The sequence below is a fragment of the Odontomachus brunneus genome, unplaced genomic scaffold (genome assembly GCF_010583005.1).
Source record: "Odontomachus brunneus isolate Ranch 3 - 2012 unplaced genomic scaffold, Obru_v1 Obru_scaffold_085, whole genome shotgun sequence".
Lineage (NCBI taxonomy): Eukaryota > Metazoa > Arthropoda > Insecta > Hymenoptera > Formicidae > Odontomachus > Odontomachus brunneus.
Window position 1 is genome coordinate 419337 of NW_022639535.1, and position 23264 is coordinate 442600.

General features: G+C 48.9%; 1 protein-coding gene across 13 annotated transcripts in view; it reads left to right on the forward strand.

The window, feature by feature from the left end:
* Positions 1-23264, forward strand: part of LOC116847936 (synaptogenesis protein syg-2-like) — a 413298-nt gene that overhangs the window by 377561 nt on the left and 12473 nt on the right. For 12 of the 13 annotated variants that reach the window (XM_032823535.1, XM_032823543.1, XM_032823546.1 and 9 more), the window contains 7 exons: positions 5434-5588; positions 10105-10249; positions 11759-11889; positions 13408-13567; positions 15495-15794; positions 16162-16461; positions 21124-21369. In XM_032823535.1, coding sequence (XP_032679426.1) covers positions 5434-5588; positions 10105-10249; positions 11759-11889; positions 13408-13567; positions 15495-15794; positions 16162-16461; positions 21124-21369 — 1437 coding nt within the window. The remainder of the gene's footprint in view (positions 1-5433; positions 5589-10104; positions 10250-11758; positions 11890-13407; positions 13568-15494; positions 15795-16161; positions 16462-21123; positions 21370-23264) is intronic. The other variant, XM_032823542.1, reaches the window with a different exon arrangement.

Here is a 23264-nt window from a genome sequence, read left to right on the forward strand (position 1 = left end):
GGGGGGGGGGGGGAAGGGTGGAAGGGAAAGAGGGCAGGGAGAAACAGGAACGCGGGCGCGCGCGATAAATAAATTACACGATACAACATCGATACGTCCGCGAGCGAGGGGGTGGAAACTTACACGAGCGCGCGCGGCCGCAATCATTTTCACGGATGAAATAACGAGTAATTGGTTTACGAACTCGGCCATTGAACAAAGTTCCCGGAAACTCAGCGCCCGCGCGAGGGACCAGGAGGGGAGGGGGCGTTATAGAGTTTCATAATACGCGCAATTACTAATAAACGCAAATAAAAGCGCGAAGAGCCGGCGCGTCAACGCGGCTTTTGTGCCAAACCAACGTGACGCGGCCCGGTCGAAACGCATCCGTTGTTCTCTCAAATGGACGACAGCGTCCATGAAACTTGGCGCCGAGTCTAGTTCACCGGATGAGCTTTTAGACGAGCTCGGGTGGCGGCGAATTCGACGGCCGATCGAAATTACACCGCGATTCGCTCGACAATGGCCACGATTCCTTGCAAACAGAATCAGAGTCGCCGTTAATTTGTCCGCCCGACTCGGACTCCCTCTCCTCTCCTCTCTGCTCTCACTCTCTCTCTTCTTCCATACCCTCCGCCGCCTTCCTCCCCTTCGTCTGTCCCCTTCGCGCTGCCGCTATTTCGCGGACTCTTCATCCACCCAGTTCGAGTTAACTTCGTCTTCCACTCTATTCAAACAGCGTCCACGCTCCAGTCCGCCTCGCCTCCTCATTAGCGGCCCCGCCGTCCGTTACTACTAATGTACCAGAGTCGGCCAACAAATTTACATGGCGCGTTGCTGGGAGTTACTTATTAGAACGCCGATGTGCACAATGTAATATTGCGATTCCGCAAACTTCGACGCTAATTACGCCCTACGGCGCTGTCGAGCGATGTTCGTATAAATTTTGCGTAATAAAACGGTAACAGCTTCTCTATCTCCTTCTCCTTCTCGCGCGATGTGTTCAAGAAATTAGCAGGGAGAGAGAGACAGACGTCCTCGGTATCAATTATAATTATTTACGAAATATCAAGAGACGCGGTGGCGTCTCGCGTCAAGTGAATGCGCGAAGGAAGGAACGGGCGTGAGATCGACCGTGTATACACATGTGACGCCTCTAATTGATCGGAGGTTTCAAAAGACGCCGAACACGTCCTTTTGAATTGTTCTATTCGTACAGGGAGACACGTAAATTACTTGGCCTAATAATCTGATATTACTTATTTTGTAGAAGGTAGAAGTTTTCGACAATAATATTTCTTATTAATTCAATCTATTTCCGCCCATCTTGTATATTCTCTAGCCGAAAAGAAAAATGCCCATTTCTACCACGCAATTTTGCCTCGTCATCTACGTTCCAAACTGCGATATTTCTTCGCGCTATATCGCGAACACTGGAAGACACGTAGGGAGAATTGCACATTTAAATATACAATAATATAAATAAAAATATAAATCGCAAAGCGATTTCCGGGCACTTTGCTGTGTCAGCGCCGTGCGACTCAATGATGAAGTCTGAAAGATGCGCTAAGCGCGAATATTTTTTTCGTGTATCTTTCACAGTGTGTCACGTTAGAATAGCTACCTGTCTGAGGTAACACATTGTGTCGTCAGGCCACGACTTGCATTAAAAGGGGATTATATTTTATATTTTTCGCGATACGATAAAAAGCGCCGTGTTTGTCCTGCGTTGCGGTGTTGAGCAGAGCAAAGGAGAGCAGAGGGAAGTAGAAAAGAGTAAAGAGAAGAAGAGGAGAGAGAAGGAGAGGAGAAGATCGTCGCTTTACCCGGCATTACGCTTCTCGTTTCGTTTCGACTCCATCTACGCAACATTATTCGCCCGGATACGCGAGTTTTGTTTTTCGGTGCGTGCGCGCCGCCGGCACATTTAATACCTACAATCTTTTTGTCTGTAACTTCGCATTAATCCGGGGAACGTAATAAAGCGAATACGAATAAACACAGAACGTGGGTCCGGCGCCGGCGGCTCTGGCGGCGATGGCGTGGCGAACTCGCCAAAAACTAGCGACGGTAGCTGCGGGATATCCGGCGAAAGTAGGCAGCCGGGATATGCAAACGCGACCGTAAGCCCCGGTGGATTAAGCACGGACGTATTTTCAATTCGCGATAGCAATAAGTTCAACCTCGTCCGCTCGTTCGTTACTTACTCATCCGTTTCTCCCTTTCTCTCGCTCGTCCCTCTCTTCTCTCTTTCTCTCACTATCGTTCTCCAACCCTTCCTCTTTAACCCCTTTTTGCACCACGATCTCGTTAGTATCGTTTTTATTCCAGCGCATTCCTGCTCGCCTCTCTCTCCTTTTATCCGAAGCGTATCGAATCCCTTCGGTCGATCGTCGGCGATCCGAAAGAATAGCCGTACTTGACGCTCATTCATATTCTTTATTGGCGTTATTCGCAGTTCGTCTGCCTAAGCAACTATGGTCGCACTGCATATACGATACGCGATAGTATCACGCGAACGCGTTTCCACTTTTATCGCAGGAAAATAGTAATTGCCGGAAGCGCAATTACATTCTCTAATATCGGGTAAATCGCGTCCCCATCCTCCATCCCCGCCCTTTTATTACCGATACACGCCTTGGCCGTTGTATTATCGGTTTCTTGCGATAGTTCATTTTCTTCCTCAACGAGCAGCAATTAAAATTTCATTTAATGAGGTAGAATGCGACATACACACAGAAAATCTTCTCTGTTTTCCCAAAGACAAGATAGTTCACCGCGACAAATTCTCCGCAGCTAAGAATAAAACACTGCGCGCACACGCACACACACACACACACACACACACACGCGCGCGCGAGATCAATGCGTTAATAGAGGAGCAATTAAGCGCGTTCTCATTATGCTCGAAACCAAACGCAACCAAGCGCTCGAAAAATGCATTCGCCAAATAAAATTCCGCGAATGCGCGTGATATTAAAATCATCAATTTGACGTGAAATCCGTGGGACACGGTTAATCGGTATAAATAATTACTCTGTGAGTTAAATCATTGAATTGAACAAACAATTCCCGATATCCTTCACGGGCGAACAGGGATGTTATCTCGCGAAAGGAAAAAAAGAAACATAAAAAGGAATCATAAAACAAAAAGATATTTTTGAGCGTTGTTGATGCGCGCACGCGCCTATTGTATTATTAATCGCGAAACTCGCTACAAATGAGGAAAGTCAAATTTGCGCGTGAGGGGGAAAGATTTATATAAATCCAGCTCGCGCAAAACGCATCATCCATCAGACACCCATTAGACCATCGGTGTGACCGCGAATGCATTCGCATGCACGACGGCCACTCGGCGGTCATCTAATGGACACCAACGCACTTTTTCGCACGACCCCTATTCGTCATGACTGTCTGTCGGTTCGGCCGTACATACGTCCATACACGAATAGATACATACAATATATACACATATACACATATAATACAACTCGCGAAAAAGCTGACGAACGTTTATACAACGTGAGAAGAATGTTACTCCCGGTCACGTCTCCTCTAGTCCACTCACGTAACGACGAGGAAACAAAAAACGTGCACGTTGTTTTATTCCTAATAACAAAATAATAAACACGACAGAAAGGGAAAAGGAGTCGAATAACTCTGCATTGTATAACGAGCGTTGCTTTGCGGCAACAGAACGTGAAAAGAGAAAACGCTATTGTTTGAGATCGGTAAAAATCGAAAATGCAATCGACTCTCTCTCCCCCCCTTTCGTTCTTTATCTTCCTCCCTCCTCTTCTCCCATTCTCTCTGTCTTCCCTTTCTATTTCACACTCTTGTTCTTTTTGCTCCATAATAGAAAAAAAAAATAACTTTAGATGGGGAGGTAAGGATCGTGAAACGCGTTCAAAGAGTTCCTAGCGAATCACGTTCAACGATATTGCGGCGGAGTCAAGAGTCGGAATATTGAATAGTGTTTAAGAAGGAATTACGTCGGCGCGCGTTTACCGTGCGAACGCAGGATCGCGTGATGCGAATATGCAACGCGATTGTACAGAGAGAGAGAGAGAGACGTGGCCCAATCAAAGTAAGACGAGGTGAAGTAAAGTGAAGCGAATGCCGGCTTACGCTGGTAATCGTGCTTTTAGTGCCAATGCCGATTGAACGCACAATGAAGTGCGGCGGTGGAGACTACCGCTGGTAGATTAAGGTAGACGAAGGTGAAGGTAATGGTGAACGCGCAAGGCGAAAGGCAGCAACCTGGGCAGCAAGCAGACATGCAGGAAGGAAGGAAGGAAGGAAGAGCGGAAAATTTTTCATTGGAGTCAAAAGTTCGGCGTACTGAAAGTTTAATTCCAGACTCCGTGGGCGTGGTGCGGCTTGAATGAAAAATCTCTCCTCTGCCTCTGGCCTCTAGCAGCCGTTTTTACCTGCTCTTTCTCTCCCTCCACCTTTGAGCGGGCTCTTCATCGCACGCGCGAGAGCCACCCCTCGTACTCGTCGCTCTCGTACTTTTTCGCCGACGAAGAAAGACCGAAGATTCCTTTGCCGACTCGTTGCCGGCTAAATTCGACGGAACGCCGGGATTTATTTTGTGGTGGAGACGATCGACTAATATATCGGCACTTTCACTCTCGACATCGACGTCATCATCGACGAGATGCCAACACTATCGTTTAAATCGCGATTCGCTCACGACCTGAGCAATTTAACGTCTGCCGAAGCTCACCTCGTCCGTGAGATTTTCGCACGATCGACTCCATTAAGACTTGTATTCCCACGTTGGCTTAACGCTTGCCCCTTTCTTTCGAGACTCAAACCACCAAACCAGGGATCGTTAATACAACGATAACGAGGGTGACGCGACGATCGGGTGGCGTAGTTATCGCGTGATGATAATTACGATTAACCGCGATTAGTCTGCGAATAGTCCGAGATTAGACTAAAGATTGATGCTCGACTCCATTTCGTTCGCACTATTCAATATCACCCTCAATTAATCAACGCGAAACGCCACACGCGCGTACAGTCCCCGTCGAGCGACCGACCAGCCTTAATCTGCGAGAAGCGCGGCAGCGTCCGAGCATGGCCTCGCGCCCTCACCCTCTGCCTCCGAAGCTATCAGGATGTAGGTTTTGCGGCAATACGTTTGGGATGGTAACTGTAGCGGTACCACTCGTTTAAAACGCATTAGCGAGCGCGGACAGACGGACAAACAGACGCACAGACGGACGGACGGACGGACGGACAGACAGACGAGCAGGACGAGGCGCCGTGGCGCAAGTCCGCGGCCACTCTAAGCGTCGCAATTCCGCATCTGCCGCAATTCTTGTTCGTGCTTTTTGACCGGCCGTCATCAACGCGTCGGTCCGTCGGTCAGATATCGCTGCAACCGCGACCCCCCATTACAAGAAATTCACCCTTACGATCCCGCCCTCTCTTTTTGTGTTCCAGTGAGACCGCTGAGCGTGACGATACTCAGCAGCGAGCACGCACCCCTCAGCGCGAATCGCAAGTACGACATCAACTGCATGACGGTCGGCTCGAGGCCGCCGGCCAAGCTGTCCTGGTACATGGATGGTAACAAGCTGACTAATCACACAGAGAAGGTAAGTGACAATATCTGAGACTAACGACGCGATCGAAAGTGATTTTCGCGAGGACGATTCTCCATCAAGGAGAGTTGAATTCTCTCGGGAGTGAAAATAATTGGTCTCCCCGCAGCGCTTTGAAGAGTTCACTAATCGAAAAAAGTCGGTACCATTTTTCTCTTTCTTTTCGATTTTCGCCACGACCGCTCCCCCATTGCCGCTCTGGTTTCGCGCGATCGGTTTCAAGTGCGGCAAACACGATACCCGATATGTGCACGCCGAATTGGATTGACGGAACGGTGGTGTCTCGCAAGCGAGCAAAGTTGCCGGCTTGACACAGAGGCAGAGGAAAAGCCGAACACAATCGATGCGCACCTGCGCGAAAATAATTTCCCGCTGTGCCTTCTCGCGTCGAGGCGCGGATCGCTCACGAAATAAAATTCGCCTCCGTTCTCGCGCTGTCTAACAACCACGTTAACCGCATCATCAATGTAACGCGAGACGATCGATCTCCATTATCGCCTCCTCCTTCTCCTCCTCCTCCTCCTCCTCCTCGTCGTCATCGCGTTACGCTACACCGATCTTCCCTCGTTTCGCGTTCCGGACTCTATCTCGCGCGTACATCTCGTACGTACGAAATTCTTATTCGGCGGCGGAACCGTTCTTTTACCCCCGGCCCAGAGTCGAGTCACGCCAACCTGCCGCTGCAAAATGATTTAACGCCGGTGAGAACACGTCGCGTCCCGGATCGCGCGTGTTCGTCCACAAAAGATCCGGAAACGCGCACGCGGCCGCCGATGAGGAGAAAAACAGTCGTTTCCACGTGAACAGGTTAACTCGGACCGCGCCGCAGGTCGAGGCAAGGCCCACCTACCCCCGAAAAAAGATTCGCCCGAGACACGCGGCGCTCTGCGCTCTCCTACCTTCGAACGTTCACCGCGAAATCACTGGTATTAGCGTCGGTATCGGTATTTGCATCGTTGCCATTAAGCTCCCCCTCTGACACGCTATGGCGCAATTACCGAATAGAGGCGATGCTTTCGTGATCTCTCGCTCTCTCTCTGTTCGCAGGGGCCCGCCAACGCCTCGTCTCCGTCTCGCGTGCTGCGCCCCTTCGACCTCCTCCCTCCTCCCTCACGTTCTTTGATCTGGCCGACGAGGAAACTCCTGTTACGTACTCCAACTCCGGCGTACCATCGATCTACGCCCGTCTTGCTCGTTTCCGCGGCAAACTCTTCCTGAAACGTGATTCTTTGACCCACCGCCCCCAAATTGCATTTCGAATCTCGGTGTATACGACGTTCTCTTTCTTTCTCTTCTTCTATTTTATTTCCTACTCTACCCCTTCTCTTACTGCCCTCCCACTCTTTCCGTTTCTATCCCTATCCTCCCCCTTTCTCTCTCTCTCTCTCTCTCTCTCTCTCTCTCTCTCTCTCTCTCTCTCTCTCTCTCTTTTGCCGCTTTAATTAATCGAACGATGATCGATATGAATTCAACACAACTAATACCGCAGAAACCTACTCGAACCAAGAGCAGGATAAAGTTACCCCTCCTAACATAGCCACGTGTAGTAAGCGGGTAACTATGAACAGACACAGATATCATCCGTCATCTGGTGACGACTTGTCGATAATTTCATGATAGATCCGAGCATCGAGAGAGGACAAAAAAGAACTAGAGAGAAGAAAGAAGAGAGAGAATGAGGGAGGGGAGGAAAGGGACGGAACGGAAGGAAGGAGAGAGAAGGAGGGAGAGAAGAAGAAATAGAAAAAAAGGAGGGAAGGAAAGAAAAAGAAAAGGATGGAAGAAGAAAGACAGAGAGCGGAGAAAATGAGGAAGGATGGGAGAGTGGAAGAGTGGAAGAGAGAGAAAGAGAAAGGGAGAGGAAGGCAAGAAGAGAAAGAGAGAGTTGCTGGATAGATCCGCTAAGGCGGATCGCCCGTTCGCGGAAATTCGCAATAAACAGCAATAAAAAGAGATAAAAGCAAAAACGACAAAGTGGGCGCGCGCAATTTCCATTCGTAGAAATTTCACATAGCCGCGATTCTGTGGCTCTTTCTCTCTCTCTCTCTCTCGCTGGCTATTTCCGTGCATAATCGAGATGCAGTAAAACTTGTCGGATGAAAAATGACCGTGCACTGCTACGAGGGTCCGGTTGCACTCGGCGTGCGCGCGCGTACATTTTGCAATAACGATCCGCCGGCTCGATCGGTCTCACGCGGCCATGATCGACGATGATCCGCGCTAGTGTGTCGGAGATTCAAAGAGCTGATATTTTCCGCCGCAAATAACGATCACGTTGTTGTTGGTAGGTGCCGGGAGAACCGGACAGACCCAGGCAGCCAGTTCGGCGCGCAGCAGTTCTGACGCGTTCGCGCTATCTCGCGTTATACGTCATAATATCGCGGTGTCGAATGAAGTTCGTACATGTAGAGACATATCGAGGCATGGCAAACGGGGGATGAGGGTGGGACGCGCGAGAGACCGACGGTGGAAGGCAGCAAGGGGCGAAGGGACGTGAGAGACGGGACCACGAGGGGTCGCGCGGAAGAGAGAGAAAGGGTGGATTGTGGACAGTATAGTTGGCAACGGGTGATTCGACTTCGCCGATTTATGACCGCCGCGCGAATTTCGAGCCAATTTCGTTCTGGGTTCTGCCGGTCCGCGCTCTACCACGTACACCACCAGCCAAAAGTTTCGAGCTTTTCGCCAACAATCTGTCAGCCGAGAGTATCGGCGATATCTTATCTAAAAAATATCATCGTAATAGCTGGCCCCTGGTCCCATGTTCCTCGGCCGGCCAAAGTCTCCGCCGATGGATTCGTCTTTCGCGCTTTTCCGCTCGGAAGCATTTTCGACTATCAATTCGCAAAATACTCATCATCTGAATTACAAAATTAACAAGCTACTGTGTCCGCTCCCAGGCGAAAAATGTTGCAAGTACCGTGCATGTCTCTTTTTCAAAAATGCACACGACACGCGCTTGTCACGCTCTTCGGAGAATCTGTGAATGTTTATGATTTTAATATTTTTAATGGTACCGGCGCGCATACGCAAATGTATGCGAGTGCATCAAAAACGCGCTCGAACGAGGAGGAGTAGTTGTGTGTACGAGCACGTTTGATAATTACATGTTTTCTCAGACAACCCAACCAACTCTTTCTCTCTCTCTCTCTCTCTCTCTCTCTCTCTCTCTCTTGACAGCAGTGCATTTGCGTAAATACAGAACAGAATCGCGGCGCGGTTTCGTGCGCATTAAAGTTGCCCGTTGCACTCGCGAGCAGGGTGAAGCACTCACGTGAAAGCCGAATCCTATTACACCACCTGCAAAGGTAGATGATAAACGCCTCCTGGACTGACTCGTCCGGTCATTAAGACTTATCGCCGGATTAACGCTTGGCTTATAAGCCCTCCTCCTCCTCTTCTCCCAGCTGCCCTTCCCCGGCCCGATACGCCCTTAGCTCACAGCCGCGCCACCTCGCACACGAGTCGGATAATTATTCCGTGGCTCTTACCACCACCAGCGGCAACGGCAAAACCACCCTACCGAGTGTCCAAGGCTAGACGCTTTCGACGAAAGCCGCGCAAAAGTCGTTGAAAAATGTGATTCAGAAGCGCGAAACGAAGCTCCCGCAATAGTTTAACTTAATTACTATAATCTACTATAATTACTATAATCTCAGCTTAATCGTGACGATCTTTCGCCATAATCAGTTCTTTTAAGAGCTGCCTGGTATGAAATCCCCCGCGCATATAACGTTGGCGTTAACGTTAGCGTAGTGCGCGAGCGCGCGATGCGCCCGGGGGTTAATATTCTCCAGCAACGGAACTTTAATGAAACACTCGCGAATTAATAGCGAGTAGCGATACGAACGGAATAATAACTGTGGAAATGTTGATCTCGCGCAAGAGAGGGAAGGGTGAGAGACAGCAACTGATAATAGGATACATCTGTCGTTTTTGGACTGTACGTTTTACCGCTGTGTTACGATTAAGGGATATAGTATTTTCTGGTTAAGTATAGTCAATAATGTGGCGAGAATGATTCAATTATTCGCCCGCGATACGCACTTTAATATGGATACTGCGAGGAATATAACGAAAAAAATAAAAACTATATATATATATATATATATATATATATATATATATATATGCGCGTGCATATGTATATATACGATAAAACAATTGATCGACGCGGAATATATAGGCACATTAAAATATATGTAACGTGTAATTATAATTTTAATATCGACTATGAGGCAGTAATTTTATATAAATTTGCGGTACCCGCGCATATACGAAAGAGAGATAGCGAAAGAAACATCCGAGAGAGAGAGAGAGAGAGAGAGAGAGAGAGAGAGACATCACTGATAAAGAAAAATCAAATATAATACAAAATTAATATGTCGAATGTAATTCCGGTAAGCTCTCGCGCTGAAAATTACGTGCGCGCACGCAGAATATATTTATTCGCCGTTAATCGTGACTTAATAATCGCTAAAGCGCGATATCGCGCTCGACTGTGTTGCAGGTGTCGCAAGATGGCAACATGACGAGTTCCACCTTGGCAATTCAGCCGACTCTGCTGCATCATGACAAAGTTATCACATGCAGAGCCGAGAATCCCATGGTACAACGCGGCACGGCCGAAGACACGTGGAAGCTTAACGTTTTCTGTAAGTAGCCGATAAATATGATCGCGATTTTATACACGAGTCGGACATCGTGCAAATTGAACGCTTGCGATCGTTACTCGCGTGCTTCTTTCGCTGATACGATATCGCGATATTGTTTCGCGAGATATCGTGTTCGAGAGATTATGCGAGATCGCAAACCGCTGCTGGATGCGTGCGAAAAATCGAAATGAGGACGACGATATCAGATTACGAGGTTGAGGTAGACCGTGTATTTACACACTAGTAATGACGTGTAAGCGCGGATCCGTCCCGGCATTATCATTATCCGTAATATTATTATTCATTAACGCGTCGCCGTCAATATTGTACGCGCACGCGCGCGCGGTCGAAACGCCGCTCGATCCAACGAATATTTATGCGACGATAACGTGCAACCGACCGTTTCACGTCTTTTATGCTGGCTACACGATAAAAAACGAGTAAAGGATGTTTCTATGCGTATGATAAACGGCGAATAGCCACTCGTATCTTTTATTTCTATTCCCTCCACCGCGTGTTGCGCGATATCAGAGACTGCGAAAGTAAACGAGCCCGTCGAACGTAAAATCGTGCTCGCACTGCGAACGTCCCTTCCTTATCCCGGCGAAAGTTTCACTTGAACGCTCGCTGTAAATCCCGAGAGATTTCCCGTGTTTCTTTTTCCCCTGACCGCTATTTTCCGCTAATAGGTCGCGTTATTTCATCAGACTCCGCGAGCATGAGTTGGAAAAATATAAAAATTAAAGTTTCAAAAGCAGACGCAAAGTTTTAGTTCGAGTTTCGCGTAATTCGTAGAGGTTAATATGTAATCAAAAGTTGAAATTTGAGAGGGACTCTTTCGGCAAATAATTTTCATCATTTCCACCAGAGATAGATTAGATATCGTCAGTTTCAATACTGGACTCGCCAGATTCGCCAAATGCCCATTCCGCTCGCGGCGTCCCATGATCCGCGAATAACCGCGGTGAAGGGCTTCCTCTCTCAAGCCCAGCTTTAGATTCTCACGTAACAAAAGCGCGTACCCGACGAGCATCCGTTCGGTCGCGCAAAAACGAATTGACGCTAATTCGTCAAGCTTTAACTCATAAGCGCGCGTCGCGCGTGTGTCAGCTTTCGCGCAATCGACACATCGGAAAATCCGCGTGCGCGGCATACGTCAACGCGCGCGCGTTGCACGTGTCGGCGCATACACACGCACGTAGCCGTGCCGTGTCGTGTCGTGCCGTGCCGCGCGCGCCGGCATACGCGCTCGTATGCGTCCGTGTGTATATCGAGCGTGGTAAACGGGTTAAAAGCCTGGCAGGCCGAAACAAGGCCGTCGATATAGATTACGCCCGCGCAAACGCGAATGTAATCACAATAACGAGACGTCAACGACGGGGGCCAAAATGGAACGTCCGCGGCGCGGCGGCTCGATTTATTCAGCCGCGTCGGCGGCGAGAAAGGCCTTCTGTGGAACATGACGAGGCAAATAACCGCACGCAACGCTGCGCCTTTTCTCGTTTACAGTCGTGCCGATCTTGCACCTGCAGCTCGGCACCAACATGAATCCGGACGACATCGAGGAGGGCGATGACGTGTACTTCGAGTGCCAGGTTCACGCTAACCCAGATGCCTACAAGGTCGTGTGGAAGCACAACGTGAGTATCGCACGAGATCGTCACGCGGATAACCCGAAGCGGCGAGAAACTGCTCCGGAAACGCATTCATTTCCTATACGTGCGCGTGTACACCGGAGTGAGTGTCGAGCGACGCGAGCAACACGCTGTCGCGGAAAACGAGCCGACACCGGTCGACGAGGCGAAACTTTGCGTAACGAATGGATTCGCTGGCAAAAATGTGCATATCCGAATCCGGGCGAAAGCTCAGGCTTGTGAATTTGAACAATGGCCCCCTGGATTTTCTCGGTTGATATATATTCGCGCGGATAGTTTCGACTATGCTCGCGCGAAACTCGCGCTTCTCCTGCCGAGTAATGGCCATTGCAGGTCGAAACCGACAAATAGGAAACAAACTTTCCGCGCGCCTCGCGCGCGTGCCGCTGTTTCCCTAAATATTATCCCAACTTGCGAACTGAGCAACAGCAACAGCAGCAACCCGTCCGTTCTCGCAAACGTAAGAAAATCGCGCGAGATAACTCACCTTCTAACGTAATCCCCAGATTCGCTTTCGTGTGAGAGATCAGCTCGTCTTTTAATTAAATTTGCATTTTATGCGCTGAAAGAACGACGCCCGAGAACACGACGGCTCTGCTCATCGCGTGTAACGCGAGCACGTGGACTCAATTTTCGAAAGTAACCCAAATAGAAGAAGCGACTTCTTTCTTCTAGTTCAACTGGTCAAGAAACATTGACCGGTATTTCCCTGTCCAGTTTTTGAACAGTTATTGTCTAACAAATTCTAACTAACAAAGACTAGCCCGTTTCTGACTAGTGACCAGTTTTTCCTGAAAATTTTTCTACCAGGGGACTTTTGAAAGTACGCGTGATATTCCTTCGCCTCGTCGACGAGGCTTTTCCGTCCAGAGCGCTCGTGTTCGTAGGTCTTATTACGCGTCGCCTCTACTGACGACCAGGCGTTTATTCGCGTTTCGTGTCCTATCTATCTACCTACCTACCGACGTCATTATGCATTGTTTAATACACTGCGTTATTATGGCGCAGCGTCCGTAAATGCTTTGTGTAAATATGCGGAATGTCCGACTTTACAGCGATATCGTTGGCGTGGCAGTTAATTAACTCGATATTAATAAAACCCCATTTAATTAAGTAAAACCCGGTGCACGGCGTTGAACGAAAGCCACCTATCAGGCAGTCATGTCCAGTACATCGAATGTGAATTTTAATCGCACGTTGCAGAACGCTCTGTGCTCGTGTCGACCGCGATCGTGTCGCTCTCGTGCGTCGTCTTCACGTCCCTTTCTCCTGAGGGACTCGATAATCGTTCCATCAGGGAGATTACGAATACGCGAATAGGTTGGCGTGAAATTTACGTATTTTCTACGATTACGAGAGAACATACATTATCATATAGACTAGTACATAGAAGTAACGAAAGAGAGAGGGAGAGAGTGCAAAAGAAAGAGAGAATAAGGCGCACGTTATAGAAAAGCGCAGAATAAGAGTGCACCTGTCTAATCGCGCGGAACGTTGTTTCAGGGGAACGTGATTCAGAATAACGCAAAGAACGGCGTGATAGTCCAGCAATACGGGCTGGCCCTACGAGAGGTAAATCGGTCGCAGGCCGGAAATTACACTTGCGTCGCCAGCAACGTCGAGGGTGACGGCTACAGCAACATTGTGGAGCTCAAGATCATGTGTAAGTGTCTCAACGGCGACGAAGAGATCGTCACGATAAAATGCCTCGGGCGTTTCGTCGAGACGCGCCACCGACGTGACTTAGTGTGTATTCGTCGGGGCGAACGATGAACGGGGGAAGAAGAAGCTTGGCTCAACAGACGAGCCGGTTCGCGTAAACTCTTTTACTGTTCGGTGGCCGTTCGCGACCTCCTTCGCGGAAAATAATGCCGCTCGCCTCTTCACCCGCTCTCTGCAGAGCCAACCTCGATTACCCTGTCTTCCGAGCCGGATCCCTGCAATTATTTCGCTCCTCAAAGTGGCGTTCAACGTCGCGAATATTTCAACATAATACGACGTAAACGCGGCGTGACCGATGAGCGACATTTAAACAGCGACGTTGTATCAAGCGTCTTCGAGGTGGCTTTTGAGAATCGCGCCGTGGTCTCCAGCCGTGGGCCCGGTAATTGGTCGCCCGGCTTACAACCCGGCTTCGAGGAGATATTATTCGTGAATAAACGTCGAATATCAAAATGTCGGCATGATTATTCATTAAAAACACGTTGAAAGGGCAAAGGGTTGGGCGCGACGTCGAGCGGGACATGGCGCAGCGCGCGGGCTGGAGGGAGGGTAGCGGAAGAAAAATAGGACGATCCACGGCGAACCAACAAATTATTCCAAACCGGCGAACTCCGATTCCCCCAAACCCCTGGGCTCGGCCTTCGTTTACCCACTCCGCCGCGAAAAATGGGAAAACTATTCAAGCGAGCGAGCGAATAATGCCCATCGATCTTCCCTCGGAAAGCCGGCTGGCCGGCCGGCCGGTCGGCCGGCCGGTGGTCATTCTACTTCATGCCGCGCCATACCCTCTCGCACTTTTAATAAATGCACGTAAACTCCTCCGGTTTCCGATCTCTGCATGCCGATTTGTGCGAATGCGTGCTACGCAAAAATCAACTGCAGGCTCCTTTTTTTATTCGCGACGGCGCCGATTCTCATGGCTTATTTTCTGCATGTCGCGAACGAGCGCACGGGCGAGCGTGAACGTTTATTATTAATTAACTCGGATATGCCGGGTGTGCGCGTGTGCGCCTGCCTGATGACACGCGTCAACTGGCCTTCTTCTTTCTCGATATTTCACTCTGACGTTGAAATTCGCGATTTAAGCGGTATCCCGCGTGCCAACGCACGCGCGGGGGTGTCGCGCTCGACAAACGACATGAGAACGTAAAGAGAGAGAGAGAGAGAGAGAATGCACAGTGAATTTATTTGGGAGAATTTTCCACGAGCACCTCCTGTTTCGACGGAAATATGACGGCCGCGCGTGTTCCTTCCTGAGACGCAATTCGCTCAATGTAACGTTCTAACGCACACATAGCTCGCCTTTTAATTAACCTCTTCAGGCACAAATTCATTAAAAGCCAGAGAAAATTATTTTATATTTAAGTGACATAAATATGATATCTATCAATCATACGACGAGATCTCTTTTCAAAATAAACCGCCTTTAAAACTTCGAAAACCGTAAAAAGTATGAAATATAAATTTGATTTTACATATCCATGTACCTATAATTCTATTCTAATATTCTAACGATATCAGAAGTCGATGCGACAAAAATTAATTAGATAGGTAGCTAACTATACGCAAGATGTATAAAGTGGGGCCTTGAAATATCGCGAAAATATAAGTTTTATAAAAAAATGCTTCAAATATAAAAGTTGTAGAGTTTAAAAAGATCTATTTATTGATTGCCTCAGTTTGATCTTGGATGGTGTCGCCAGGATTCAAGGGTTACCTTCAATTTCTTTAATAGGATCCCCGAGATCCCTGAGACCTGAGATATTCTGAGATCCCGACCTTTTTTACACACTATATAATTGTATATAAAGGAAGTAATTTTTGCAATTTTATCTTGATTTTTTTTCCTTTGCTTATTATTTCCGCAGACAAACCGATCTGCGTGCCGGAGCAGAAGCGGATTTACGGAGTAGCGAGGCACGAAGACGCTCGCGTGATATGCCGGGTCGAGGCGTATCCACCACCGGAAAGTTTCCGTTGGGCCTTTAACAATACCGAGGAGATGGTCGACGTGCCGCAGGCGCGCTACAAGAACTCGACCAGACACACCCAGAGCGTCCTCACATACCGGCCGGTCACGGAAATGGACTACGGCACCGTGCTCTGCTGGGCGAGCAACACGGCTGGCCAACAGAAGAATGCCTGCATATTTCACATCATTCCTGCAGGTATGTACAAACGCGTACTCGCACGCGCGCAACAATTCGCGTACTCCGGCGGAGTAATACCCGGTTGGGTGGCTCTCTCTCTGTGAGTCGCTAAGGATTTCCGGGAAAAGTTACGGAAGCGTTCCGCCGCGATTGTGCGTGTGTGTGCATGCGTATATGGGAATGCATGCCAACGAGGGTGTCGTCTCGCGCTAACGTTAACTTTAACGCTGACACTAACGCCGGAACGTTGGCGCATACGCGTTGTCCGCGCGTCGCGCTCTAAATCAGTATCTCGCGAATAATTTTCGTACGGCATGTACGGGCGCCGTAAGAGATAGAGGATGGATCAGGAAGAGATTGTAAACAATGTTAATGGCGCGTGCAGGCAAACCGGAAGCTCCGTACAACTGCACGCTGACCAACCAGACCACCGAATCACTCTCGGTGGAATGCACCGCTGGTTTTGACGGTGGTCAGCCCCAACACTTCCTCCTTGAAGTGTTCGATCAGCACACGAAGGTCCTGCAGGCCAACGTCACATCCAGGGAGAACGCGGCTTTCACCGTGCAGGGTCTCGAGCCCGGCAAGGTCCTGGATATGAGACTGTACGCGGTGAACGCCAAGGGTAGGAGCGACACCACGCTGTTGGAGGGTTTCACGCTCAAAGTCGCTGAGAAGCAGACTGGTAAGTTGTGCCAGAAACATTGCGCTTCGGGTTCGGATTTGCGTGGTGAGACATTCGCGGAAATAACGCGACGGGCTACGTCGATCGACTCTGTGCCAACTTTCACGACGTGAACTTTTGCGAAATATTACAACAAAACGTAGGAAAATCTCGAAACTCGCGATACGATCATCGTTGCGACTATCCGTCGAAAGAATTCTCTCTTTCCCTCTCTCTTTCCGTCTCTTTCCTAAACTGAGACATTCAGGAGATTCTTCAATTCAAAGACGATTGAAGTAATATATTTTTCAACATAAAATCTAATTTTATTATCTACATTAAATCTAATTTTATCATAAAAATTAATTTTATTTTTTATTGATCTTTCTGTATTGTAATAGTACTGTGAGTGGTTTATACCAAGCCAAATAAATATACTAATCTGTTTCCTTCTCGATTGTAGCGAAATACAAACGACGTCGCACAAATTCATGGTCGAGCGTTCTCGACTGCGGAGCGTAACGATGATCGACAACATCTGGGCTGATGTGACCGGTCTCGCTGTCCTTGCGCGCGCTTCTGACCGATCGATCGCATTCGCGAATGGTCGAAATAAGTAATTTGATAGCGGGCCGTGCGCTCGCAAACTATCGGCGCAAACGTCGAGCCATAAATTATGAGAGCAGCCGGGACGCCGGGTTAATCGAATTAGCGAATTAAATCGAACGGACCTGCGCGGATTGTCCGTGTAACGTTTTAATCCGCTCATCCGACTGGGAATCCCCGACGAATCCGATATACCGCCTCATCGTTTCTCGCGGCTAAAGAGCACTTGGACCATACGAAAGGTTTCACCGCGAAAATTGAGCATCTGGGTCTAGAAATTCAATCGCCGTCACACATACGTATACGCGGAAGCACACTAGTGCATATCCACGTAGGCACGCGCTCACCTGCGGCCGATATTACGCAGGTTGGTGTCCAGGTCACACATGAGAGAGAGAAAATGAGTGTGTGTGTGTGTGTGTACATGCGAGTGCGAGTGTACGAGTAGATGTGGGTGATTGTTCTACGGAACAGAACGGCCGCGAGTAGTAATCTATTCCGACGTTTTCCAATCCACTTACACGAAACGGTTCCGGCCAAAAATTGCGCTGTGGTTCCGGCGATGCGTAAAACGCTACGGCCACCAGATTTTTCCCCGGTTCGGGACCTGCTCCTCGAAAAATACGAACGTCGACGTGGCTCGTTTAACCGGTGCCCCGGCTTATTTTCTCGATCCGATGTCCCACCGTGGACTATGGCGAATATAGAGAAGAAAGGAGAAAGAGACAGAGAGACGTAGGTGGTAAGGGAGAAGGCAAAGACGAACGAATGAACGGTAGGAAGCTCCGTGTCTTGCGAAGAACGGAGAGAAATTTCATCCCGCCGGAGAAGGAAATATTTGCAAAGCGCCAGTCAGAGACAGGTATATCGCGAGTAATTACGAGAATTAATCCCGCCGTCCACCTGTAATTACGAAAGCGGGAAAGATCTACGAGCGAGACGCGAAACTCTCTCGGTTTCCGCGAGCAATATAACGTTGTGCGCACAGCTCCGCTAATACGCAGCCGGAGAGAACACGATACGACCACCTGTAAAAACGTCGAAGATTGATATAGACTCATGGCGATCGTGCGACTCCTTATCGCCGTCACCTCCCTCTTCACAAGTCTTCATTGTGAAAATTTCTGCACCTTCGTGTCTTGTTCGTGTTGAGAGACTCGCGATAAAACCTCTTCTGGCCGCGTATGTTGTTGGAACGGAAACAACGAAATGAATCCCGCCACGAACGCACATAAGAAGAAACGCAGACCGGACGGCGGAATTACCGAGCGGTTGAGAGTCCTGGCGGTCCGCAGATGCCCGGGAGGAGGATAGATCTCGTCGAATCTATCCCTTTCCTACGCGCTCATCCCGTAGATTTCTAGCCGGGTAGGATCTCCACCGACCAGGAGAGATTCGGGATCCACCTCGGAACGGATATACCGACCTACCTACCCGGGCGTACATGCACACCGACATATCCACTCGCGTACACTCACGTGCTCGCGAATATACCTGTATACGTATGTACGTATGTGTATGCGTGTGTATATATATACATATATCGGGCCAGGACGAATTTACAAGTGAAATTGCTCTCTCGGTCAGTTTCCACGGCGCGATTCAGGCGAGTGCAGCCACCGCGCGCACTACGTATATGTATATGTACACGCTTTGCCCCCGCGCGCGGGGGTGTATAAACCGGCATACGTATGCGGGCGAAGTAGTCGCTTCGAAAATCGATCCCCTCTCGTCGCGAGAGAACGCGAGAGAACGAGAGAGAGAGAGAGAGAGAGAGAGAGAGAGAGAGAGAGAGGAGGAGGAGGGAGCAGGAGAGCTCGACGAGTGTGAAACTTTAATAAAATTCCCGGACCACCTACTACGTCGTCTGTGCACCATCGTGCACCTCGTCTCACCTCGAAGCTCGTTCGGGCGGGCTGAGAGAGCGAAACGCGCGCGCTACAGAAAGCGCGGAAGAGAGAGGAGAGCGTCCTCCGCTTCGATCCCACGGACGACCCGCGACCTCGTGCGCGCGGCTATGCTAACTGAAGCGCGACAGGAGGACGTACTCCTAAAATCTCGGCTCGTCATCCCTCGGCGAGCCCGATACGCTACCGTGGCAGCGTGAAACGCAAATTATACGTAGCGGACGTGTAGATGTAATTGTGTATATATGCGTGTGTGCATGTGTGTGTGTGTGTGAGAAGACTACGAGTGCATGTGTGTGTGTGAGATGACTCGAGACTACGAACGGGCCGCGAATGACTCTCTTCTGCTTTTTCTCTTACGAGTCAAACGTATAAATATCGAAGAGCCGAGAGTGTACACACACGAAGAATTCGAATTAAAGCTCCCGTTTTTAATTCGATCGATTCGGCAGCGGAGAACAGAGAGGGAAAGGGAGAAATGGTGAGGGGGTAGAGTGAGAAAGAGAGGGAGAGAGAGAGAGAGAGAGAGAGAGAGGGAAAAATCCGAACCAAGAGAGCGCGTTCGAGCGCTGAATTTTGCGCAATACGATGCGAAGGTACTTCTGGTTATACGCAGCTATACTCGCGCTGCGCGTCGCGCGTGCAATTCGATAAATATTGTCAGCACGAGTGCGCATTAAAAGTTCTCTCCTGTGTCGCGGAAAATAAACACGGTTTGATGCGAGACAAAACATAATTTGTTCTATATGTATGCAATATTATCGATACTCGGCGTAATACGATATTGTTTTGTAAGTAGTCGAGTATGATTTTGTAAAACGATCATCATCGCGCGGAGTCAAATATCCAGAGAGCGAAAAAATGGAAGGGAGAGAGAGAAAGAGAGAGAGAGAGAAAGAGAGAGAGAGAGAGAGAGAGAGAGAGCAGCGCGACGCTGGGTATAAAACACGTCCTGCGAATTAAAAATAACGATTTAATCAAGTCGAGCTTTTTCGAATCCAGCGGCCGATTTCCACGTGGGAAAAAATCAACGATGAGTGATCGCGCCGCGAATGAACACACGCTGTTCCAGTTATCCAATTATCATTTTTTTCCGCGGATCTTTGTGATCTACCACATTATCGAGGAAGAAGAAGAAGACGATCGCGGTCTTGGGACTCGATAAGATCGACAACTTCTTCATCTCGCAGTTTCTCGCGATTTACCTGGTTCGCAACTTGGAACGTATATTCTCATAATCGAGACAAATAACTTTACGTTTTCATTCTACGCACCACCGTGGACAAATCAGACGTGGAGAGAGATTTGGGGGATCGTACTAATTTTGCAATGGGGAAAGAAAGGAGGGAGACAGAGAGAGAGAAAGAGACAAAGACAGAATGAACGAACAGGACGTCGAACGAAAAAGAGCGTCACTAAAAAAAATAGACTAGTGTAAAAGGATAGTTTAAAAAGCAGAGGTGACGAAGAAAGGTGGAGGTGGCAGGTGAATATCATGAGCACCGGTGCACTTTCGCCTTGATTAAAAATTAACGTACACTTTGGCTGTGCATCGGAGCACGAAGTAAAAACACTCGGTCGCTCGTGACTAAAACGAGTGGCAATTACGAGCGATGTCTCTCAGGAGGGGCCCGGGCTAAGGAAAGAGATTAAAAAACGAGGACGGCGAAACGATAGCGAGCAAGCGAGCGACGCGGGAGCGCGAGTGCGACCGAGAAGAGACGGCCGCGCGGAAAATTAAACGTCGCCCGGGACGGTGTTTAACGTGGAGAGATATCAAAAGGATTCGAATTCATTAATCTTAGAAATGGCCCCGGTAGTCAGATGGCTCCATTCTCGCGCGCAAGCCAAATATCTCGAATCTTTTTACGACGTAATGCGACTTTAACTCGTTTAACCCGTTTACCCTCGCAGTCCGCTCGGAAAATTTCGCCGTCGTGTCTCTCCCTCGTAGCGGGAGCGCGCAGCTGCTGCTTTCGCGCGCGCCACGATAGAGACGTCACAGGCTGGCCCGGTACACACGATTATGTCTTCGCGCAACGTCGATTATCGCCAACACCGCCGCGCGATTTCACTTCGACCGACATTTCTCGGCTCGGCACAGGAAAATATTTCGCGGCAAATGACGCTCAACAACGAACCTTGCATCGACGTGCTTGCACGAGAGCAGTGCGCGTTTTGTTCACAGGTACCCCGGTACCGTTCGAGTTCACCCCGCTGCTCGGGGGTCTGCTGATCGGCGTCGTGACCGCCCTGCTGCTTGTCACCGTCACCATTTTGGCCGCGCTGAAAATGCGGAGCGAGAGGCGAGCTCAAAGGCCCGGAGATTTACCTCTGAAGAAGGCCACCGCGCCGAGTTCCGAGGAGCTTTACGACGCGGACGACAGGAATCCGGACGTTGTACCAACCAACAAAGGTGCGTTCTCGCCAAAACCGATTTCTTTTTTTGCGCGCGCACGCGTGAGCACAGAGGAGAACGTTAGTTGATGGTGAAGAATAAAGAGAAGCGAAATAAAAAAAGATAAACGGAGGAACGCACACGTCAATGTTCAAAGGGAATGTTCCGCGGAAAAATTAGACGGTCGCGCCGAATAAAATCCCGTTTCGACCATGTCACTCCCGTGGTTTTTACCGTCCGGTCGTTCAACGCGTTCGTGTCGTTCGACGAGCGCGCCGGACTTCAAACCGACCGGGAAATGCGTAAATGAATAAATAAAACAAAAAAAAAAGAGTCGAAAACTCCATCGGACATACGGCATAACATATCCGACTGCAAAGCGCACGGTTGGTAAAATTCGGACAATGTACGAAATTATTTGACCGCGTAAATTGTACGGTAACGCAACGTCGCCACTATACGAATAACTCTGGCGAGTGCGCACACGTCGCGCTCGATATGTCGATCGACATACTCGCACGCGCGCGCGCGCGTGCTCGCCCTGAAAATTTTTAACTGACGCGCTGCGCGTCCTACAAGGACGAGCGCGCAGCGTGAACATACGCCACTCCAACTTGCGACGATGCGAAGTTACGGCGCAGTCGCGCAGAAATAAATTCCGTACACTCAAAAAAAAAAAATGCTTTTGGCGAAAATAATCGAGAGATACGGGAGGTTAGTTAAGTTAGATAAATGACTGAGGTATTGCGTATGTTTTGCACTGAGAAAAGAAATGATTGATCGAACTAAAATTATAGTAATTTTTGGTCCCAACTTTCTTTTTCTGTAGTAAGATGGTAGTAGTGACATTCATACGAGGTTATTATCGCTAACATTGGACTTCATTATAAATGTTCATTTAAAAAATTTTATAAAAAAATATCTCTTTTTTTATATAATAATTTATAGTAATTATTTTTCTATGTGGTATTCAAGTTGGTACACTATAGTGACATTTACTGCAAGAAATGATTCTTTCAACAATAGATCTTTCACTATGCGATTATAATTACAAAAGATCAAGTACGTATTAGTGGACCCTTCTAGGCCGGAGGGAGTCTCGACGCGCGCGCGTCTCTGTCGATTTTCCGATTTTTCAGCGGAAAACTATCGTCCGTGCCGCGACATCGCGATAAAAATCACCGATAATCGGAACTATGTTCAAGGCGAGCGTTCGAACAAGAGCGCGCTTCATTTACGCACAGGAAAGAAAAAGGAGGAAAGGCGGGTAGGAGAGACTGACAGGGTTAACGTCGCGATTCCAAGACCGCGTGACGATCGGCTCGATGTGGAAATTTTATTATCAGCTACATTGGCCGCTACCGCCGCCGGCTTTCAAGCGTAATACCTGATTGACAGCGATCGAGTACACTCGGTCGGGCGAGTGTACTCGAGAGCGGAAATTCAGCGGACTCTATTGCGAGCGCAGCCGCGCGATTCGTTAACGGCATCGCGCAAACGCTCCGCTATGCTATGCGTCATTACATCGCTCGCAATAATACCGTCGGCGGATCGTTGGACGACGTGAATAGTTATCGGGCCGGGCGCAGGGATGGCCGACGTATGGAGAACTTAACCCCCCGCCACTTGTTAATAAATTACTCGGCCGATTACCAGGACTTGTTCATCGGGCTAACCATCGCGAATCCCATGCGTATCCGATACGTAACGTTCGAATGGTCGCGCCAACAGAATCGCGCCGAGAGACCTTTGCCATTTGTAATCCGGAAATCGACGACAAGAAATCGCGAACGTCATTTTCTTGCGAATTATCGAACGTGCAATCTGTTCATATCTAAATAAAAAAAAAAAACATAAAACGAATCGATTAATAAATGAGGGGGAAGTATGGAGTGTTAAGTTAATAAATAATA